Source organism: Varroa destructor, unplaced genomic scaffold, assembly GCF_002443255.2.
Source record: "Varroa destructor unplaced genomic scaffold, Vdes_3.0 BEIS01000005.1, whole genome shotgun sequence".
NCBI classification, from domain to species: domain Eukaryota; kingdom Metazoa; phylum Arthropoda; class Arachnida; order Mesostigmata; family Varroidae; genus Varroa; species Varroa destructor.
Genome location: NW_019211458.1, coordinates 33,603,119 through 33,621,244, shown reverse-complemented (window position 1 = coordinate 33,621,244; position 18,126 = coordinate 33,603,119). Strand labels below are relative to the sequence as shown.

Below are 18,126 nucleotides of genomic sequence, written 5' to 3'. Positions count from 1 at the left end.
GTAGTTGATCTTCGGTGGGGATAGGGTATGGAGTGCTATCCGTGATACTTTTAGTAACTAGGGAGTGATCGCTTTAATTCTTAGATAATCTAGATCGCTCAGCTATTTCACACATTCTTCCGTACATATAACATCTTTATTAATGGCTTTATCATTTATATTAGACCTCTTGTCAATGTCCTGATATTTATGCGTTGTGTAGGATATTGTTATCTCGTTTAATGTATTTTATTGTTAACGAGAGTATTGTGATTAGTTGTCTTTCCAGCTCAGACAGGTGCTTCCTTTATGAATGTAAACCCGGCTTCAGAAATATAAGTATCAAACTATTTTTGTTGGTTTATACTTGTGAAATATGACATCTGGCTCTAAACCAGGCAGCACAAAAGTCGAACTTTCTCTTGTCGTTTTCGCGTTATTATAGAGAACAAGTTCTTTCCTCGCGATGTAGATTTAGTCGATCTTCTGTGGAACCTTGCTGTCCTTGTCAACCAGGGCTGGTGAAGGTCCGTCATCCTTTTCATGATAGGCCTTATACACGAACATTGCTACGACTCCGTGTACTGCCAAAATGGAGCACACCGCTGCGGCAATTGAGGATGTCAACATGTCAGTGGCGAAGTGAACAAGTGTGCTACGGACAATGAAAAATGTTGATATGGGACACACAATCATAAGAAGAGAGAAAAATAGGAGTGTCCCTACAGGCCCTACGTCGTTTGATGGGAGTATGGGGCTGCTGGACGAGGTCATCTTGAAAGCTGAAAAAATGACAACAAAAACCACACCAATACAATAAATGATACACAATATCATACAAAGCCGGTAGTGATTGCAAAAACAGTTTCGGCGAGCATGTTACAGTAACTTAATTGTTTGAAGCGGACATGGAAAACTGGTTGGTTCTGGTAAAAACAAGCTGTATGCAACTGCATGTGCATTCTTATTTTAACGGTAATATATTTATTTCATTTAAAGCATATATAAAGAAATTTACGTAAAAGCGAAAAACAGACGCTTTTTATTTAAATAATAATATGAGCGTACATTATACGTTTTAAGTTTATGTTGGTCTCTAAATGAATTCATTTATTGTTAGGAATAAAAGCAACTTAGCAAAAATACTAAATATTAATTGTATGATGAAAAACTTTAACCATCCTGAATTTTATTGCGATGCAATAAGCTTATATGAATGAAATTTTACTTTTATCACACCTGTACGTCTTTCGCAATTAAAAATAACCATGATAAAAAAGTTTAAAAAGTGATGTATAATTTTGGTATACTAGACGAGCTGACTGCTATATTCGTATTCTGTGCTAACTGGAGAAATAACATTTTAAGCTGTGAACAATAATAAAATTTTTAATACAATGCGAACTTATTGTTACTCGGTTTTGAATAGCATAACCATTTTGTTCTTATGATGACAGGTCAGTAGCAAAAATGTTTCTAAATATTTGCATATGAAAAATGCAGTGTTTATACGCTAACATCTATTCGCCATATGGCGATACACATGAGTTTGAATGAAAAGGATTAGATTAAAAATATTTAATTTTAATGTGTTAAGGTAGCCCTCCATTAAATAAAATAGGAGGTAAGTACCCGTGCCACTTACTACTGCTGACGGGATGACACAGTGTCACGCGATCATCACATGAATAGCGACGATGGTGATTGTTCTCCTGAACAGGTCGATCTGTATAGCGCTAAACCAATGTAGGATGTTTATCATCAATTTTTGCTCGTATAATGTTTTACAGTTTCAATAGTGAGTCTCAACACATGGCTGCTAACTAAACACGGTAGAACATTCTGCCATTGGTGTTTTTTTTTCTGTTTGTTTAAAGCACCTCACTCCAAATAAATTCAAAAACCTAGCTAAGTAAAGAAAACTGTTCTGCATTCGGGTAAATCTAGTAAGTGGATATACTTGAAAACGGACAAACACAATAGTAAATGTGGCTTTATTCTGTCATTTCTACAGATGTATAATCTTCTCGATTCCATTCATCTGAAACAGACAACTAAACACTGTAGCTTGAAGCCACAACTAATAATATTCCAAATTTCAGATAAACAGCGCCATAATCTTACTTTGACATGCACTTCTGCGTTAGAGTAGTAAATTGACAATGTAAATTTAGCATAGACGGATACACTAGCTTAGCGGAGTCGGCACAAAAAGTCGATTAGGGATCATCACACCATACAAACCAGCAATCAACACGAAATGGCAAAAAACGAAATTTCGTTTTGGTTCGCGCGCGTATATGACTGACAATCTGCTGTGCCAATGATTATAACAATTCAAGTATCATTTGCAAGAGTTCAGCATATGCATCAGAGATAGCGTGCAAAGTCATCTACCCTGCACACATTATGCGCTTATGCCACCAAACACCTGCACAGCACTCACCATCAATTCGGCTAAACAGCCGACACACACATATACACTCTAATCAAAGTTGATAATTTCCCGCACCTTCGATTGACTCGAACTACCCCAAATCAAACACCTTCATTGTCAACACTTTCAGAGGGCGCCAATTTAGCGTCCCGCTTCTAAGCGCCACGATTCGAATCGGGCCAATGGCCGACATTGTGGTTTAAATTTCGTTCGTAATTAGCTAAATTTCCGCTAGCATAACTGCTTGTTATCATATCTTGTTAACTTATGCGCGCGTACTTGTCATTGTATGTATTTTCAAAGCAGTTTTTAATGGTATTCATTGTCATGCTTCAACCTGCCATCGTACGGCGGAAACCCGCCATCACGGGTCGCACAGCGCCGCTAGCTTCAGGTTATCTTCACCTTCTCTCCGCGCACTTGGAGCGTTCGATTTTCGCGAAACGCAGATTTCGAGTTGACGATTTGCCAATTTATAGCGTTCGTCGCCCGGCGAATTTTCTCTCAAAGGTGAGTACTGTCATTAACGAGTCAATGACCACTAAAATTTGGCCGATTTTCAGCTGAAGCCATGATTCGAATGTTCCGTTCCAAAAGCAGCAGGCCCCCGCAACAGCGAAATTACGCGAAATACCTGCGTAATCCACGTCTGCCGCAATCCGTATGATGACTCCGAATCACCTCCCGTCACCCCCGTGCGAGGTTACATGGATTTTAAGTGAACATTGGCAATTGTTTACGAGTCACCGTTAGGCCTAAGGGCCCACTGGACGCTCCATGTCTTTTGGTGGTTTTTCGCAGCTTCCCGGAACATTGACAACCTATTCCGTGACGCTTGGTCGGCTTCCTAGGCGGAATCCGATCAAACGAATGAGTATTCGATATGATTCATGCACTAAATGGGCATGAATGAGCGCTGCCTTCAGGTCACACGGGATCGACCCAGTCAATCCTTAATCTCCCCTACCCCTTCGAGCAACACAGGCTTGTTTGGTTCAATGATTGGTCTCCCGACTAGCGATCGTGTATGTGTGTGTTTCTGGTTTACTGCTACTGCTGGTGCTACTGCTGCTGTGCTCATAAACTCTAAATAGGTATCGTTCGTATACGAGTTGTCGATTCGTGCGATGGCACGTTCCTCAGCCTTGCCCTGTCCATAGTTTGCCTCTTGTATCGTACATTATTATTATCGGTCGTGGTATAAATGGTACTCTGTTCTCGCCTCGCTCGGTCATTAGCTCGGCCGGTCTTGTCGTCCGTATAGAATAAAAATAGTAATTATCGAAGTAGTAGTGGCCAGTTCAAGTCTTTCCTGCGCTCCTATTGTGACATTGTGAGATAATGAAATGGCCGGTGATGTCCAGCGCCCAGTGCTCGAACAGGGATTGATATTATACACAGTTGACAGCAGCGGCAATGGAAGTGCGCTGCTCTTACATATAGTTGCTGCCGTTGCAACAACAGCGAAAGCAGTCGCTTCGAGTCTGAATGAACTGCGCCTAGCAGCTGCTTGTAGCAGTAATGACGCTAACGACAACAACAACGTCAGTAGCAGCAGTTAACTGCAGGCATTCAACAACGCGAATGGTGGTACAAGCAACCTTACTTAATTCATGCATTGTGCTGCTTCATGAGAAGTGCAGCGCGTAGCCGATGGTGACAACCACAATGATGATGTTGGTAGTTTACCTCCTACGAAAGCAGTGTCAACATTATCAGTGTGTACGTGCATAGACTCAATAGTTTACTTGCTGAGCGACACCACAATTGGCAGTAGTTGCTACAGACTCATTATAATATGTGGTCTTAGTCCCGTTCTGATTGTGAGGGTGGTGGCGGTTGTGATGGACCCGCAGTGTCTGAAGCGTATTGACAATATTCTCGTTAATCTAATAATAAATAGTCCACATTCGGTATGATCATTTGGTTTGCGTATTTGGCGCTGCGATTCGACTTGTGGACGAGCTTCTGACATAGTGACTTATTCGATGTATTCGCACCGGTGGCGTATACTAGTGTAATCTTGAAGTGACGTGAATGCATATCGTAAAGGCAAACTAAAAATGTGTTGTTGTCTAAAATTTAAAAAAATGATAAGTGCAATGCACAATAGTAATAATAATAGCACTTAGTAACGAGTTTAAAAAACTCAGTTTATTGAACAAGTTTTCTCAAATATACCTGCTGCCTTTTTAATGTTGCATACAAAGTGCAACGGTTAGCCAAAATTTAGAACACCGTTGTTCAATAGAATTATAAATAGTCGAGAAAGGACACTAACTGCTTGATAGCGGTCTCGCACGATGTACAGATGTTTATGCACTGAATAATTATTGCTGTCTTCCCAGGCCACCGCGCGATCCCAGGCCACTGCGCGATCCATTTATACTCACATACAAGTATATATTTTCCTCAAGCATGTTGGTATTGTGGAAAGTTACTCGATCGCTTGTTTGGCGCTGCTGCTGTACATAACGTAATCAATAATCTCGTGCATTAGACTCAATGCAATTGATACTCTGAATTCTTGTGCTTCGATATTGTCGTAAAGATAAATTGATACATGTGTAAGTTCTGTTTGTATTGTATCGTTTCCGCTAGTTTAGCTTCATTCAACCTTTCGAGGCTTCGCACTCCTACGCTTTGGTTTAATTTACCGCACCCAGCATACGAGTGTACCTTATAAACAGTATGTATTATACAAATTATATATAGAGATTTAATTATCAGGCTGTCAGTTTTGCACGGACACCATAAATTGCTGGTGTCTACACTTGTCGGTCGCTTCTCGCTTTATCCCCTTTGGTCTTCTATTATATCTACTTCTACGTATATGAATACTACTGAACTTCTACATCTGCGCTTTGTAGCCGTTACACAGTTCGTTGCTTTATTTGCTGTTCGTCCGTTGCCCTTTGAGTGTGCAGCGCGCATTGTTGACCTCAACAGCTAATTATATTTGTAGGAGGTTAACCTCACGGCTCGAACACAATCCTTCACGTTCACTGTCTTTCTGTCTGTCTCCGCCGAATACGATGAATCCACTATCTCCGTGTGAAATGTCCATGCGTATTTTACAGATCTCTATGCTACCCTTGCACAGTATGGCGCTCCCGTGTATGTTTATAGACTTTTGTTCTGTCTGTAGTGACATTCTCGCGTGCTTTGCTGCTACTGTTGGGGTTGACAAATCTTTGGATGCAAAAATCACGCAAAACATTTGCGCTAAAATGTTCCATCTATCTAAAGTAATAGGCCTTCCTGTTACGGCAAGACATTGCAGAAAAAAAGTACAAACAAGTATAGCTAATTAGTGTTAGTAGAATAGCATCTATTATCTTTCACGGTTCTACCCTCTCGGCGCTATTCCATTTGTGGTACATAATTGACGTAAAGGTCGTTCCATTTTGTGAAGCTAAAATAAAGCGAGGTTTTTTTTTTTATCTGTATATTAAATAAGCGGAGCCTGAAAATATTTGTCACTGTGTGCTATTTTTTTCTTATTTATTATAACAGATAAGCACGCAAAATTATAAAGAAGATGATTTGTGGGTCACATTCATTTGCCTAACTTTATTCGTTTTCAGTCTATGGGTAGATACTGGTTCTGCTGCGACTATAATTTGTATTACTATGATCAAAATCGTTAGTGTTCGTTTTTCTATTTACATTACGATTATCACGAACGATGATAATTAAAATCTTAGCAATTACCGGGAATCCTTTCAAGTGACTTTAATACAAAAGCATCAGTGTGATGCACTATCATTCTGTTTCTCAAGTACTGAGTTTGCTAATATCCTTATTGCTGTTGTAATCAAGATTCCTGCATTAGAACACACGCGGTCATCTTGACGACACCATACTATTGTTGTTCCGCTAGTAGATTCTGTCGTTCTGTAGTTGTTATTGTTGTTTTTTGGCCAGGTAATATGTGACCCTGATCTGCGGTGTGTCGACAACAAAGACCACTCCTCAAATCATAACAGCCGTAGAATGTCGCTGGCCCTCTTCTAGAGCTGCGATTGCACTTGTTCTAGATATCAACACCTTGTGTTTGTTTTTATATATATATATATATATAAGCATGTTAGATGTTATTATTGCGCATCCTTATTTGCTTGGATGTTTCTCGAAACGTATCTTTGTGTGCGAAGGCGTTACTGTCGCGGACATTACAGACACCGTTTACGATTGCGCTCAGTTAAGAGAATTCGTTCGGTGTGCACTCTAGCGACACAAAGGTGGCAACAGCCCCATATAATGCTATATAGCAGCAGACAGCGAAACCAGCAGCTTGAATAACACGCTGCCGCTATTTCTTTGCTCGGATAGTTACGTTGTTGGTGCTGACGATATGCGGATGGACGTTTCCCTGTTGTGACCCATGGGACCACGTTTGCACATCGCCCGCCAGCAGCATCGTCACTTTACTTTGTTCACAATAGAACCGCTTCCCCCCATTGGCGCCGCTCACTAGCTAACAGCAACTGCAATAACCAAGCCAGCTTTTACGAACGTGGCGCCAGCGCTATTTCACGCGCTCGATGTTTGCTGTTATTGTTACTGTTGTCTTGCCGCAGTAACTGCTTGAGCAGCTTCAACGGCACCGCGTATTAGCAGCATAGGACAGCACTATCATCAATGGTGACGACGCGCAAATGCGCGATGGAGAACAGTGGTCCCTTGCACTACACTATGCTGCCAATAAGTGCATGTGTGTATTAATGGTAGTCTATGGCTGGCGTCTCTTGCGTCTTGCTTGTTGCGTGCGCTCAGGGACTGAACCGGGAAGGCAAGTCATCGGCCGCTCGGTCGGTAGGGCCGACGTTCAGTGCGGAACTACTAAATGACGAGCGGTTGCTGTCGCCATAGCGGCCACTACAGCCGCTGCTGCTGCACCAGTTATTGCTGGTTCTATTTTGAACAGTAATGATTATGATGATGATAACTAACAATAGTTATTATTATGCCAACTAGGTTGCATCAAATCGTGATTTGCAAAAAAAAAGCGAGAAAAAGCAAAATCAGGATCATTCTCAGCGTTTTTATTACGTTACTACACTATTCTCTAACGTTAGTTAGTTGATCGTGTTGTCTACTGGTGCATCAATAAAAGCTATCGTTGCAATCTAATGAAATAAGTTGAGATAAATTTTTAATATGGCCTCAAAACTCCGCCGCAGAATAGAATTTCTGGTCATTGAATTGAAAATTGATTATATCAAGTACATATCTAAGAAATCAGCGCCCTTTGTGTTACATCGTTTGCAAAGTATATTTTTCAACCAAATTGATCCTTGTAACGTGCGTAAGAAGTACTCAATCAGCTCTGTGATATTCTGAGTGCCACAGTTAAGACGGGTTATTGATACCTTCGTAAATATTTGCCGTATAATAAAAATTCTGAGCATTATTAGACACTTAAGGAAACGTTCTGTAAAGATTTTAATGAATAAATCGTTCAGTACTGTGGCGGGTACATTGGATTTGCCCATATCACCTCGAGATTGGGCGACAACGAGCTTCTTAACATTCTTTTCCATTTGTAGATATATTAAGAGGAAGCCTAATATTCTGGTAATCAAAGCATGTTACCTATGAGAGAATCTATATTTTTGTCTGACATTTTCGTGCATCAGTGCCAACTTTTGGTTACGACCTTGTACGCGCAATTAGGCGTCATGGAGGACGGAGTATGTTCAGTCCATTTTCTGTGTCGTCTCCAGTTATTGTAGCCGAATACAGCCACGAAGCATGCAGAGCAATGTGAAAGTCGTGTTGCAATACAGTGCGCAGACACGCACCCGTCGTCACAACACGATTACCCGACGCGATCTGTAATTTATTCGGTTGCCATATTAATATTCCCTGTTGCCACTGGAACGCCTCTCATTACGGTACAGTGGCTATGTGCGACAATCGCTAGCACTCGTTCAAAGCAATAACGGTGTTCTTTCCCTCAGTTATGTAGGGAGTTATGTTTACACAGTTGCGTTTTTATTGTTAATTCCTGTCTCAACAGTTCACCGTTGTAACTTTCAGGAAATATATAGTGCTGTTAACTGCAATCAGCAACACCGTACAATATTTAAACGCTTTCTAGTTATTTCCAAATTTAGAGAATCCAAAACACCATTTCCTTTGCACACTTCTGTACTTTGTATTTCAAGAGGCTGATTCACACCATGACATGGAAGCCGATGCTTCCTCAGAATCTCATTGCATGATAAGTAACTTCATACGTTCATAACTGCGAAGTCATTCCATAGAGCCCATTCATGAAATGGAAATATTTAAAGCTACGTTTTGATTTGTTTGTAATTCTCTCGATGTCTGTGTCAGGCTGTTCAGCAAAGGTCAATTTTGGAATAATAGGAAAATAATAATAATAATAATAATAAGAATAATAGGAAAATTATAGCTACTACTAGGTCCGCACTGTAAGAAGGATGAGAGGCAAATGAAAGACGTGCGCCTGACATTCGCTGTATTGAAACTTAAGCTATTTAATTAGTTTCTGCACTAGAAACAGCAAACTGAAATGGATTTCGAATTAACATTCACGAATATGATAATTAGTAAGAAAATTAAAATCATAATGTATATGTATTTTTTGCTTTGAATTACGTTTTCAGAGTTGTGGATGAATGCGGCAGCTCTGCTGCTCAAACAGAGCAAACATTCGGGATCCGGCCGCTTCGCGGTCAACACGAAGGCCTACCACTTTCACATTAAGCGGCTTCCTTCGGCCGCACATATTGCATTTGTTTCGCATACACATCGGGATAAGCCTACATAGTAGTACGTTATATAAACAAATACATATATCGAAAGCAGAGACGAAAAGCGATAAGATTAGCAGCTCTTCAAGGAACTACTATTCTAAAATTACAGTCCAAACTGCCTATTGCAAAAATTACGTCCGAGGCGGTACTAATCACGTGCAACAACGGGAACTAATCAACCACTTAAAGAATAAGTAGATATGAGGATGTCGGTTGACGTAGATTCGTCTTACGTGACGGAAGACTCCAACGTGGAGACAGTCGAAGAAGTTACTTGTTCGCGGTCCCCGCCGCCTGTTCCCGAAGAATTCGACTCTCGATTGCTGCTTGGTAATCTAAGCAATCTTCGCTTCCCGCTCAAGCTCTGGCGTATAGTGTCCGACTGCAACAGCGGTGCCATACAGTGGATATATGGTGGCACTGCAATTGCGATCAACTATCAAATCTTCGAAAGGGTAAAATACCAATTTTTTTCCTGATATCAAATCACTACGATAGCTAAGGATAGGTAGCTAAGATTAAAGTTTCACTTATGTGAGATCATCAGAGAACATTACTTCAGTTAAAGATTGGCTGCCTTTTCATTTAGAAATTAGATTGATCGATTTGAACTTAAACAGTTCCAATGAAACGCGTATTCGTTAGGCTAGCTATATAAACCATAACCTTTCCAACGCTCGTTACTATCGCAGGAGTACTTAGATGCCTCTAAACGACTCTTCAAAACGAACAATATCACATCATTTGTTCGCCAACTGAACTTGTACGGCTTTCGGAAGGTGCCGAAGAATTCGAAGTCTGGTCAGGGCGCCAATGGTTCTGTGATGCTGCTGTCATTTTCGTCCGCAAGCCACTCAATCTTTCATCACGATTCGTTCCGGTCGGATCGGCCGGATCTCCTCTTGCATGTGAATCGGCGTGGAATCAAACCTGATGGCAACAAGAAAAACAACTCGAACCGTACGAGCTCTCGTCCCAGACGCGAACCACGTAGAAGGGTAACAATATTTCCTTGTAACACGAAATTTCTGTTATAAATTCTACCATATATACTGGATTTATGCCGTAGAAGGACTATTTTAGGTATTTGTTGAACTGTGGCCGCCACAAATTCTCCGACGTCATCTGTTTCCCCTATTTGGCAGCTGACGGTGTCTTCTGAGCAAACCACAACAACGAGTTCGGACTCCGAATCTTCCGAGACGGAGTCGTCGACATCGGTGGAGCAGGTTATCGAAGACGGCATTGTCGAACTAGATCAAGCTGAGCTGATTATTCCTCTTGGAGGGCAAGAAGTGGTGACTTCAGCAACCAACTCTAGCATTGGCAATCATGGTTGTAACACAGGAGGTGGCCACGAAGTTGGCGATCTTATCCCATTGCCCCTTCATGACAGTTCAGTTTCTCAAAAAACTAAACGTAAGACGCAACACCAGCCCCGTCATATCGAGGCTAAACGGGTTCGAGTCAAGTCGGAGTCAGCTGCAGTTGGACAACACAGTTATCACCAGCAAATTCATCAACATCAATTACCGGCCCAGCATCAGGGTCACCATAATCAACTTCCGCACGCGGGCGGTAGTAACGTTGGCCACCATCACCGCAATGGACATCAAGGTGGCGGGATCGTTCGATCTAGCAGTCTGTCCTCAAGCGCTTCTTTGCACCAGCTCGTTGCGGAGGAATTCATTCGAAAAGTGCGTAGCACCTCAGAGAGCAAGGACGATTTTGAGTGTTGTCATGATTCGAATGGGTCAGCAACTTATTCGGCTGTCGAGGATGAAGGCGAAGGTGAAGATGAAGAGGATGACAATGAAATCCGGGTGAAGACCAACAACCGACAGTTCATTTTTGATCTCAAGGTTAGTAAGTGATGCACGCAGTCTAATCGAGAAAATAGTGATGAATCGTCTGACATTTCTATTTGTCATACAGCTGTAGTGCAGGAAATAACTTTAATTATATTGCCATGAAATGAATTATCCTTTAGAGGCTCGACGATTCGTATTTGGTGACTTCTTGTAGCCTTTATTTACTCGATAAAATTAAGTCGCTGGCCTTTTTACGCAGTGATTTATACTCGATATCGTTATGATGACACACTCTCGCATTCTACTCAGAGACGAATGTCAATTTTTTTGCATTTGTGTTGCTTATGCCACTTCTAGGGAGTTGGTAGTGGACAGAGCTCTTCCGGAAATAGGGAACGTGTAAGGGTCGAGAGACTATCACGTCACTTTGAACCAGCCGAAGTAGAAATTAAGCAAGTAAGTATACAACGGCATTAATCAGTCGCCTTTAAGTCGTTTTTTTCTAGAGATCCTCGCTAAGCCAGGTCGTGCTTTAGGTATCTTTCGCGTGAAATTTACTATGAAGTAATTATAAACCTATTTTGTCCAGTATTTACTGAAACTCATAGCACGTTAGACTTTGCTATTTAAATTTCTTTCCTCATATGCTTTCAAACTTTTGAGTGTTCAGCGCTTGGACTAAGTGATTTTTAGGTGAATGAAGTTGTTGATTAAGTCTGAAGTAGTTGTTTAGTGTGTATGTGTGGCTACAAGTACTTAATTCGTTCATCTACGGCGTGGTTTTTTTTTGTTATGAACGATGCGTTAAAGGACATGGACGAGATGCACGAGGAAGAGGTTGTTGAAGAGGTGATCATGTCCGATGATGCAATCAAAGAGGAGGTTGTGGAAGAGGAAGATGAGGAGGAATACATGCCTTTGCATGACGGAGTGGTGCAGCATGTCGTTGAGGACGTTGTGTTGCATGAGGAAGTTGTTGAACACGATGATGAACACGTCGAGAGCGGATTTGCCGCTGGACGTGGTGGACAGGACGACGATGAGGTTCTGGAACAGGAGGTCGATGATGACGATGACGGCATTGAAGAAGCTGATGATGTCCCAGTTTCCTCGACAAGCAAGGCTGATGAATACTACGCAGACGAGCACAATACGGCTCGTGCCCTGCTCAGCCTTACGTGCGCCAAACTTCAGAGGGACGTTTCCGGTGAGTGTGCTTTGTTGGACTGAGGTATATAGGCTGGTAGGTCTACAATGAGGAAAACTTCGCCGGGCTGTTTGTTGTCTCCGGCAGACTTTCATCCGCTGTTCCTGGTATAGGGCGAAGCACAGTTTATTCTAAAAAAGAACAACAAATTCCAACATTGACTTCGGAATTTAAGCAAAGATTAATTATAACGCAATCTTCCTACGATACGAATTGCCACCAAGATTAAAAACCAACTTTTTTGCCTAAAACTGAGGGTCTACGTTCTTGCTAGTTTCCGTGCGGCTTCAGGAAGGATCGTAGGAGGATTTGCATGAAGACCAGAAGATCTATATTAAAGATCTTTTTATTAAAAAGTCTGGATTCAGAGGGTTTGAAAATTTATCAAAATGACGATAAAAGCCGTTTTTAATACACTTTTTGGTCAATAAATTATTGGTTGTTTTAGAAAGAAACGTTTCTCCTTTTTAAAAAAAATATTTCTCTCCTATAAGAAAGGAGTATCGTCCAGTTGAGCTCCAAGGGTCAGTATTTTTTTTTTAGAAATCTTAACGCTTTCTTCTACTTTGCAATTTTTCTATGTAGCTTACTTAACGGTACTTTCATTAGCTTACAACCATCAATATCACTTAGTGCACACTTACTACCCAAAAATTACTTCCAGATTAATAATAAAAAATTCTGAAATAGGACAGTTAATTGTTTAGGTTGAGAATTCAAGTTGTAATCACTGTGAATGGTAGTTATGTAAGAAACTGATCATCAGATATATTTATGGAATATACAACATATGTCAGTAAAATACTTGTCTTTGGTTAGGTACAGTTTAAGATATAAAGCAAATAAAAATTCTCAATTCAGATGCGCCACCTTGAATATGTATACTTATACATCATACATAACAATACGCACCAATATACGTAACTAATAGAATAAAAACGAGCGGAGTCTCAGTCATGTAGGCTTCCATTATCGTATGCAGCCATCAAAAGCAAAATAATTAAAGTTATTCAAAAAATGTGCATATTGAACAGTAGTAATAACAATAACCTTTTTGTTTTTTTTCTAGGAATGAAAGCTGTTATGGAACCGACAACTTTGACCACGGCAGGGATGTCCTAAGAGAAAAGCTAGCAGAATGGGAAGCTGAATTGGTACCATTTCTCCTATTCACATTTGCGTAATACGAATATTTAAGGCCTTGACGGTGCTCAGGCCAATCAGTCGACACCTTCTAGCTTTGGGTGGCAATACCTACACAAAAAATCACTGCAGAGGTATCGGTCGAAGTCGTAACACGAACGAAAAAATCACTCTTTCCTTGTGACTGCCAAAATGTTGTTATTCGTCGGTCAAAAGGTCGTCTATTGTGTTGACGTTACACGGGTTAGTTATACTACGAGCAAAAAATACAACTTATGCCAGCGACGGCATGGCGTTAGCTACGAAAACGAAAACCTTTCGTGTCCATGCGGGCGAATCTAGGTTGTATAGACCCGTTGTATATTCAGCAAGTACATATGCAGAAACAGTCGAGGGAGGGATTGAATGTTGTAAAGTGGACCTCTCGCCAGCAGCAACAAATACAGCGGAGAACAAGATGAACGAGTCACCTTTATTCATTCTTATTTCTGTTGCTATTATCGTAATACGAATCACTACTATGATTGAACTTGTTATTGTAGCCAAGCATGACGAGCATTATCTTCTTTGACAAAACACGAATTCTCTTCATGGATGCACGAGCCCTCAAGTTCTTCTCTCGTATACAAAGTAACAACATTGTTGTGTTCCTGCAAATCGGTAATTCAAACAACTGCATAGAAAACTGACGATATAGTACATCGAATAAACTCGATAGAGCTGAACAGTAAATGTCATACTAAGAGCAGTATAATAGTAATATCACAAATTATATTAATCATATGTTGTCATATTATGGTTACATTAAACCCCTTCAGGAACATTGGTAAGATGAACACAATGTCATTTCTTTATTTTTCGCCTTTCGTCTCGCTTCTCGTGAAAGTCGTATTGATTCTAGTAACAATGTAGTGTATTCGTTTCCTTAATTTGCGCCTTGATCAAATGAATAATTTTTTATTCGAACCGTGTACCTACACTATAACTACTGTTGCTGCAATTGCCTCAATCACAGTCTGCACACTCATTGTGCGTACTAATAAAACAAAGAGAGAGAAAATATATGTATGAATAAGTTGAGATATTTTGCCCTTTTATGAATATAAACCTCTACGTAAACATATGAATTCAAGTGAAGACACAATACATTCTTGTATGCGTACCGTATCATGAAACAAAAATGTGATGATACTGACGATCGTACTATGGTGATAGTGATACAATATACAAAGCATTAACAAAAATAAAAAACAAAACAATAATATACTTTACACACACATATGCAGAAGAAGACAAGGGATCGTGATGACAATATGAACGTGGCAGAAAAGTATTATGAACGATATTACAAGATATGTAAAAGAAAAAAGCTTTGAGTAACATTGTGCGCTAACATCGAACGTTCGAATGGAGTAAAAATGATAGGGAGAACTAGGCAGGCGTACTAGATTCGGTGTATTGTTGAGATGGCTCCAGTGCGAGAACCTAGCTAGTACAGACGGAGGTAGATCGACAAACATAGACACGCATGCGTACAGACAACGTAAGTGGGTATTGTCGCGATGATAGTGCTGAGTTAATGGTGAAACAAACAGAAGAAAAATCAAGACATAATAACAAAATAACATTATGGTGACAGCAGCAAATGAGAATAACTTAATAATTTGTCACTAGATTCCTTCAAATAGATACTTTAATATTAACAATAATGCTAATAACGACTATTATAACATATTAACATGCGAAAACAGGTAATTCATTATATAACATAAGACTTAAAATGATAAAAATAGTAACATTATCCTCAATAAGTGGACCCTTCTTCATCAATCAATCCCTCGACGGTCAATCGTAACCTCACAATGATGAGACGTAAATATGAAGATTGAGGTGCCGTCACTGTTGTCTTGGCGTTGCTTCCGCGTTTCACTTGTGACGGTCCTTTTCCCCCGTCACTATGGCGCCTGTTTGTTATAAGTTGTAATGAACATCTACATATTATATTCCAATAGTTGCTGTCTCCAGAACAAAAGAAGAAGGAGAAAGGGAAGTGGAGCGTCACGTGCGACTCGTGGTGACTTGTATGACGTGATTATGACCAAGCAATCGATAGATGAAGCAAGAAACGACAATGTAAGAAGGGAGAGAATGGACGTTTGCTTAAAAATGATAAAAATCGACAAAAAATTGTAAGTATTGGTATTTGACGTCAACAATCATTTGAAAGACACGATTACTATCGTAATAGTGGTGGTAATATTAAAAAATAATGCAGAGAAAAGAGCTCGTCTTCGAGCTACATCGACAAGCACGCGGCGAAGACTGTATATATTTATATATGTGTCTCTATTCTATATATAATAATATGATGTATACTCGTACAATGTAATGATGAAGAACGGGAAAGATAGATCTATTGCAATTCAGATAATAATAATAATGCGATGGATCATTGATTCGGAAGACATCTCACTTGAATAGTAATTTTAGCGGGTTAGAGTCTGTGAGAACCATAGCTTAAGGTGCCATATTAGATGGCCCCATGACCGAAATCATATTGCTCTGCAACCCAAAGCCCGCAGGTTGCGTGTCCGTAAATATTTACATCGCCGTGACGGTGTCAGTTGTGGTAACATAGAGGTGAGGGCAGGCAAATATATTACAATGAAGCAGAACGAAATCATGTTTACAAGTAGCATCTCTTTTGCAGTTTCGCGTATATATATATATATATATATATATATATATATATATATATATATATGGAACTGCTCAGCAAAGGGAACAGCACTATATATATACATATATACATACGTCAAAATGGGGATACAAAAGGAAGGAAAAGCCTGATTTCATAGATATATATACTGTGGGCCCCGTCCAGTGATGTGAAGTAGTGGTACTAGAAGTTGTAGAAGTCGAAAGAGTAAACGCTCTATTCATTGATGAGAAGATCTCGGTGAAATGATTATCTTTCGTGGCTTCTTCATAGCTAAGGGATCATCTAAAAAACTTTATTGTATCGTCGTTGTTGTGGTTTTCCATTTTCCGTAGCCCGATGCCGTTTTCTTACTTTCCTTATATTGACGAGTCTATACTACATCCCTTCTACGAACTGTATTGCGGAAGCTGTGCGATGTATTTTTGTCGGTATCATGTATATGGAAGGTACGCTCTATTTTTGAGCTCGTATAATACACACACACATACGTGTACTGTTGTGAGCTTTCCATTAGCGGATTTGAAATCCGCGGTACCGCATTCTTCAGAGCTATTTAATGCAACCGGTTTTCCCCATCTTGTCTTCGCCCACAAGTTGACCAACATGCATATAGTGCTCCACACAAGACTTCTGTCACTCGGTAGACAGCAGATTCGTGTTCATATTGTTCAGGTGTTTAATATGGGAATGTGGCAAAAAAACAGCGATTATCACCTGATTATTGCACTATGTGTATCAAAGAGCTGGAAAGGGGGTGACCAGGGGCTGGAACGATATCGTTTGGAGAAAAAAACCTAAACACCGGGTGGAGCGGTAGCTGTAGACCGAACGCAGCGGTTGAGACCAGTGTTAATATGTACGGGAGCAGCAATGATGGGAATATATAAAACGACACGTTCATATATATATGTATAAGTACGTAGAAAGACACTTAATGGGGGGAGTAAAGTAATGGTTGAAGAAGGCTGCAGTGTTGAAGGATTCATACGATAATTGTTCTTCTTTGAGGAAGGGACGAACAGAAAAGAGAATTAAATCTAAACCCCACCAAGTGGAGAAAAGTAAATAGTGAAAACAGACAAACTGTTGGTGGGGAAGAAGATGAGCATGTATTTTAATACTCAGATGAAAACGAAAAACACAGAAAAAAACATCCATAATTTAAGATGTTAGCAAAAAAAAACGGCAAAGCAGAAAAATGAAGGAAGAGACAAGATGTCGTCCTGCAGAGCTAAAGAAGATATCGTTCGCGTGCCACCAATAGCAAAAAGAATGGAATAGTGGAATGGAGTGAATAAATGCTATTCTACATGCAACAGTCATTCGCCTATTCATTATTTAGCCTCCGCCTTTCAACTTGAACTTTTCAATTTAGACGAAATCTTGTTGTTTATACCATTTTAGACTCTCCATATGCCATAAAACACATTATATACATCATGTATTGAGTTTCATTAATATACAAGATTTCTCAAAAAGAACGTGTTCGCTGCTTAATGGATCTCGCTCACGGGCCTTCTATTCTTTTTTTTTCATTAATTTAACGTTTAACATTTAGACAAAAAATGCCTTATAAAGTACCATTGGATGTATGAACATGCAGCTTAAGTACAAAGATAATATTGCAGGAAGTTCCAAGCGAATCCACTTACGCGACTTAAAAAATAAATTTTACATGGATTTTAAACGGTTCGAAATGCTTATATATAACGTGCAGGAAAAAAGAGTATCAGACAAAAAATGTACTCGAAATTCGTAGCGAAACATCGAACAGTCTATTAAGCAAGCAAACCGTGGGTTTGGCATCAAGTGTTCGTCACATTTTAGGACGTGGCGCAAAAAAAAAGCTATATGCTAACTATAGTACATCGATGGAGGTAATCCGAATAAAAGAGCACGGTCTTGCGAACGGTACTTGAAAAAATGTGAGCACGATGCACAGTACCCAGGGAAGACTGTATGGAGCTGTAAGGCTATATTTAAATTAAATAGCACGATCGATCATTATGTATTTACTGGATAGCTGCAAACCCATATGT

At 40.0% G+C, this 18,126-nt stretch overlaps 2 protein-coding genes across 9 annotated transcripts; one reads left to right on the top strand and one right to left on the bottom strand.

Annotated features, from left to right (window-relative positions):
* Nucleotides 1-114: 114 nt before the first annotated feature.
* LOC111250692 (uncharacterized) lies at nt 115-2,571 on the bottom strand. Its single transcript, XM_022806295.2, has 3 exons — nt 2,426-2,571; nt 1,625-1,715; nt 115-761 (listed from the first exon to the last, which is right to left on the bottom strand). Exons 1-3 carry the CDS (start codon nt 2,426-2,428, stop codon nt 454-456), a joined length of 402 nt encoding a protein of 133 aa, XP_022662030.1. The 5' UTR covers nt 2,429-2,571; the 3' UTR covers nt 115-453.
* Nucleotides 2,572-2,784: 213 nt separating this feature from the next.
* LOC111250690 (uncharacterized) lies at nt 2,785-17,405 on the top strand. Of its 8 annotated transcripts, none has more exons than XM_022806292.2 (7): nt 2,785-2,926; nt 9,055-9,659; nt 9,897-10,202; nt 10,350-11,066; nt 11,373-11,471; nt 11,826-12,222; nt 13,292-17,405. In XM_022806292.2, exons 2-7 carry the CDS (start codon nt 9,405-9,407, stop codon nt 13,342-13,344), a joined length of 1,827 nt encoding a protein of 608 aa, XP_022662027.1. In that variant the 5' UTR covers nt 2,785-2,926; nt 9,055-9,404; the 3' UTR covers nt 13,345-17,405. The 8 variants fall into 8 exon arrangements, with proteins under 8 accessions (XP_022662027.1, XP_086847586.1, XP_022662028.1 ...); XM_086991460.1 differs by lacking the exon at nt 2,785-2,926 and adding an exon at nt 3,490-3,510; XM_022806293.2 differs by lacking the exon at nt 2,785-2,926 and adding an exon at nt 3,997-4,138.
* The last annotated feature ends 721 nt before the right edge of the window (nt 17,406-18,126 follow it).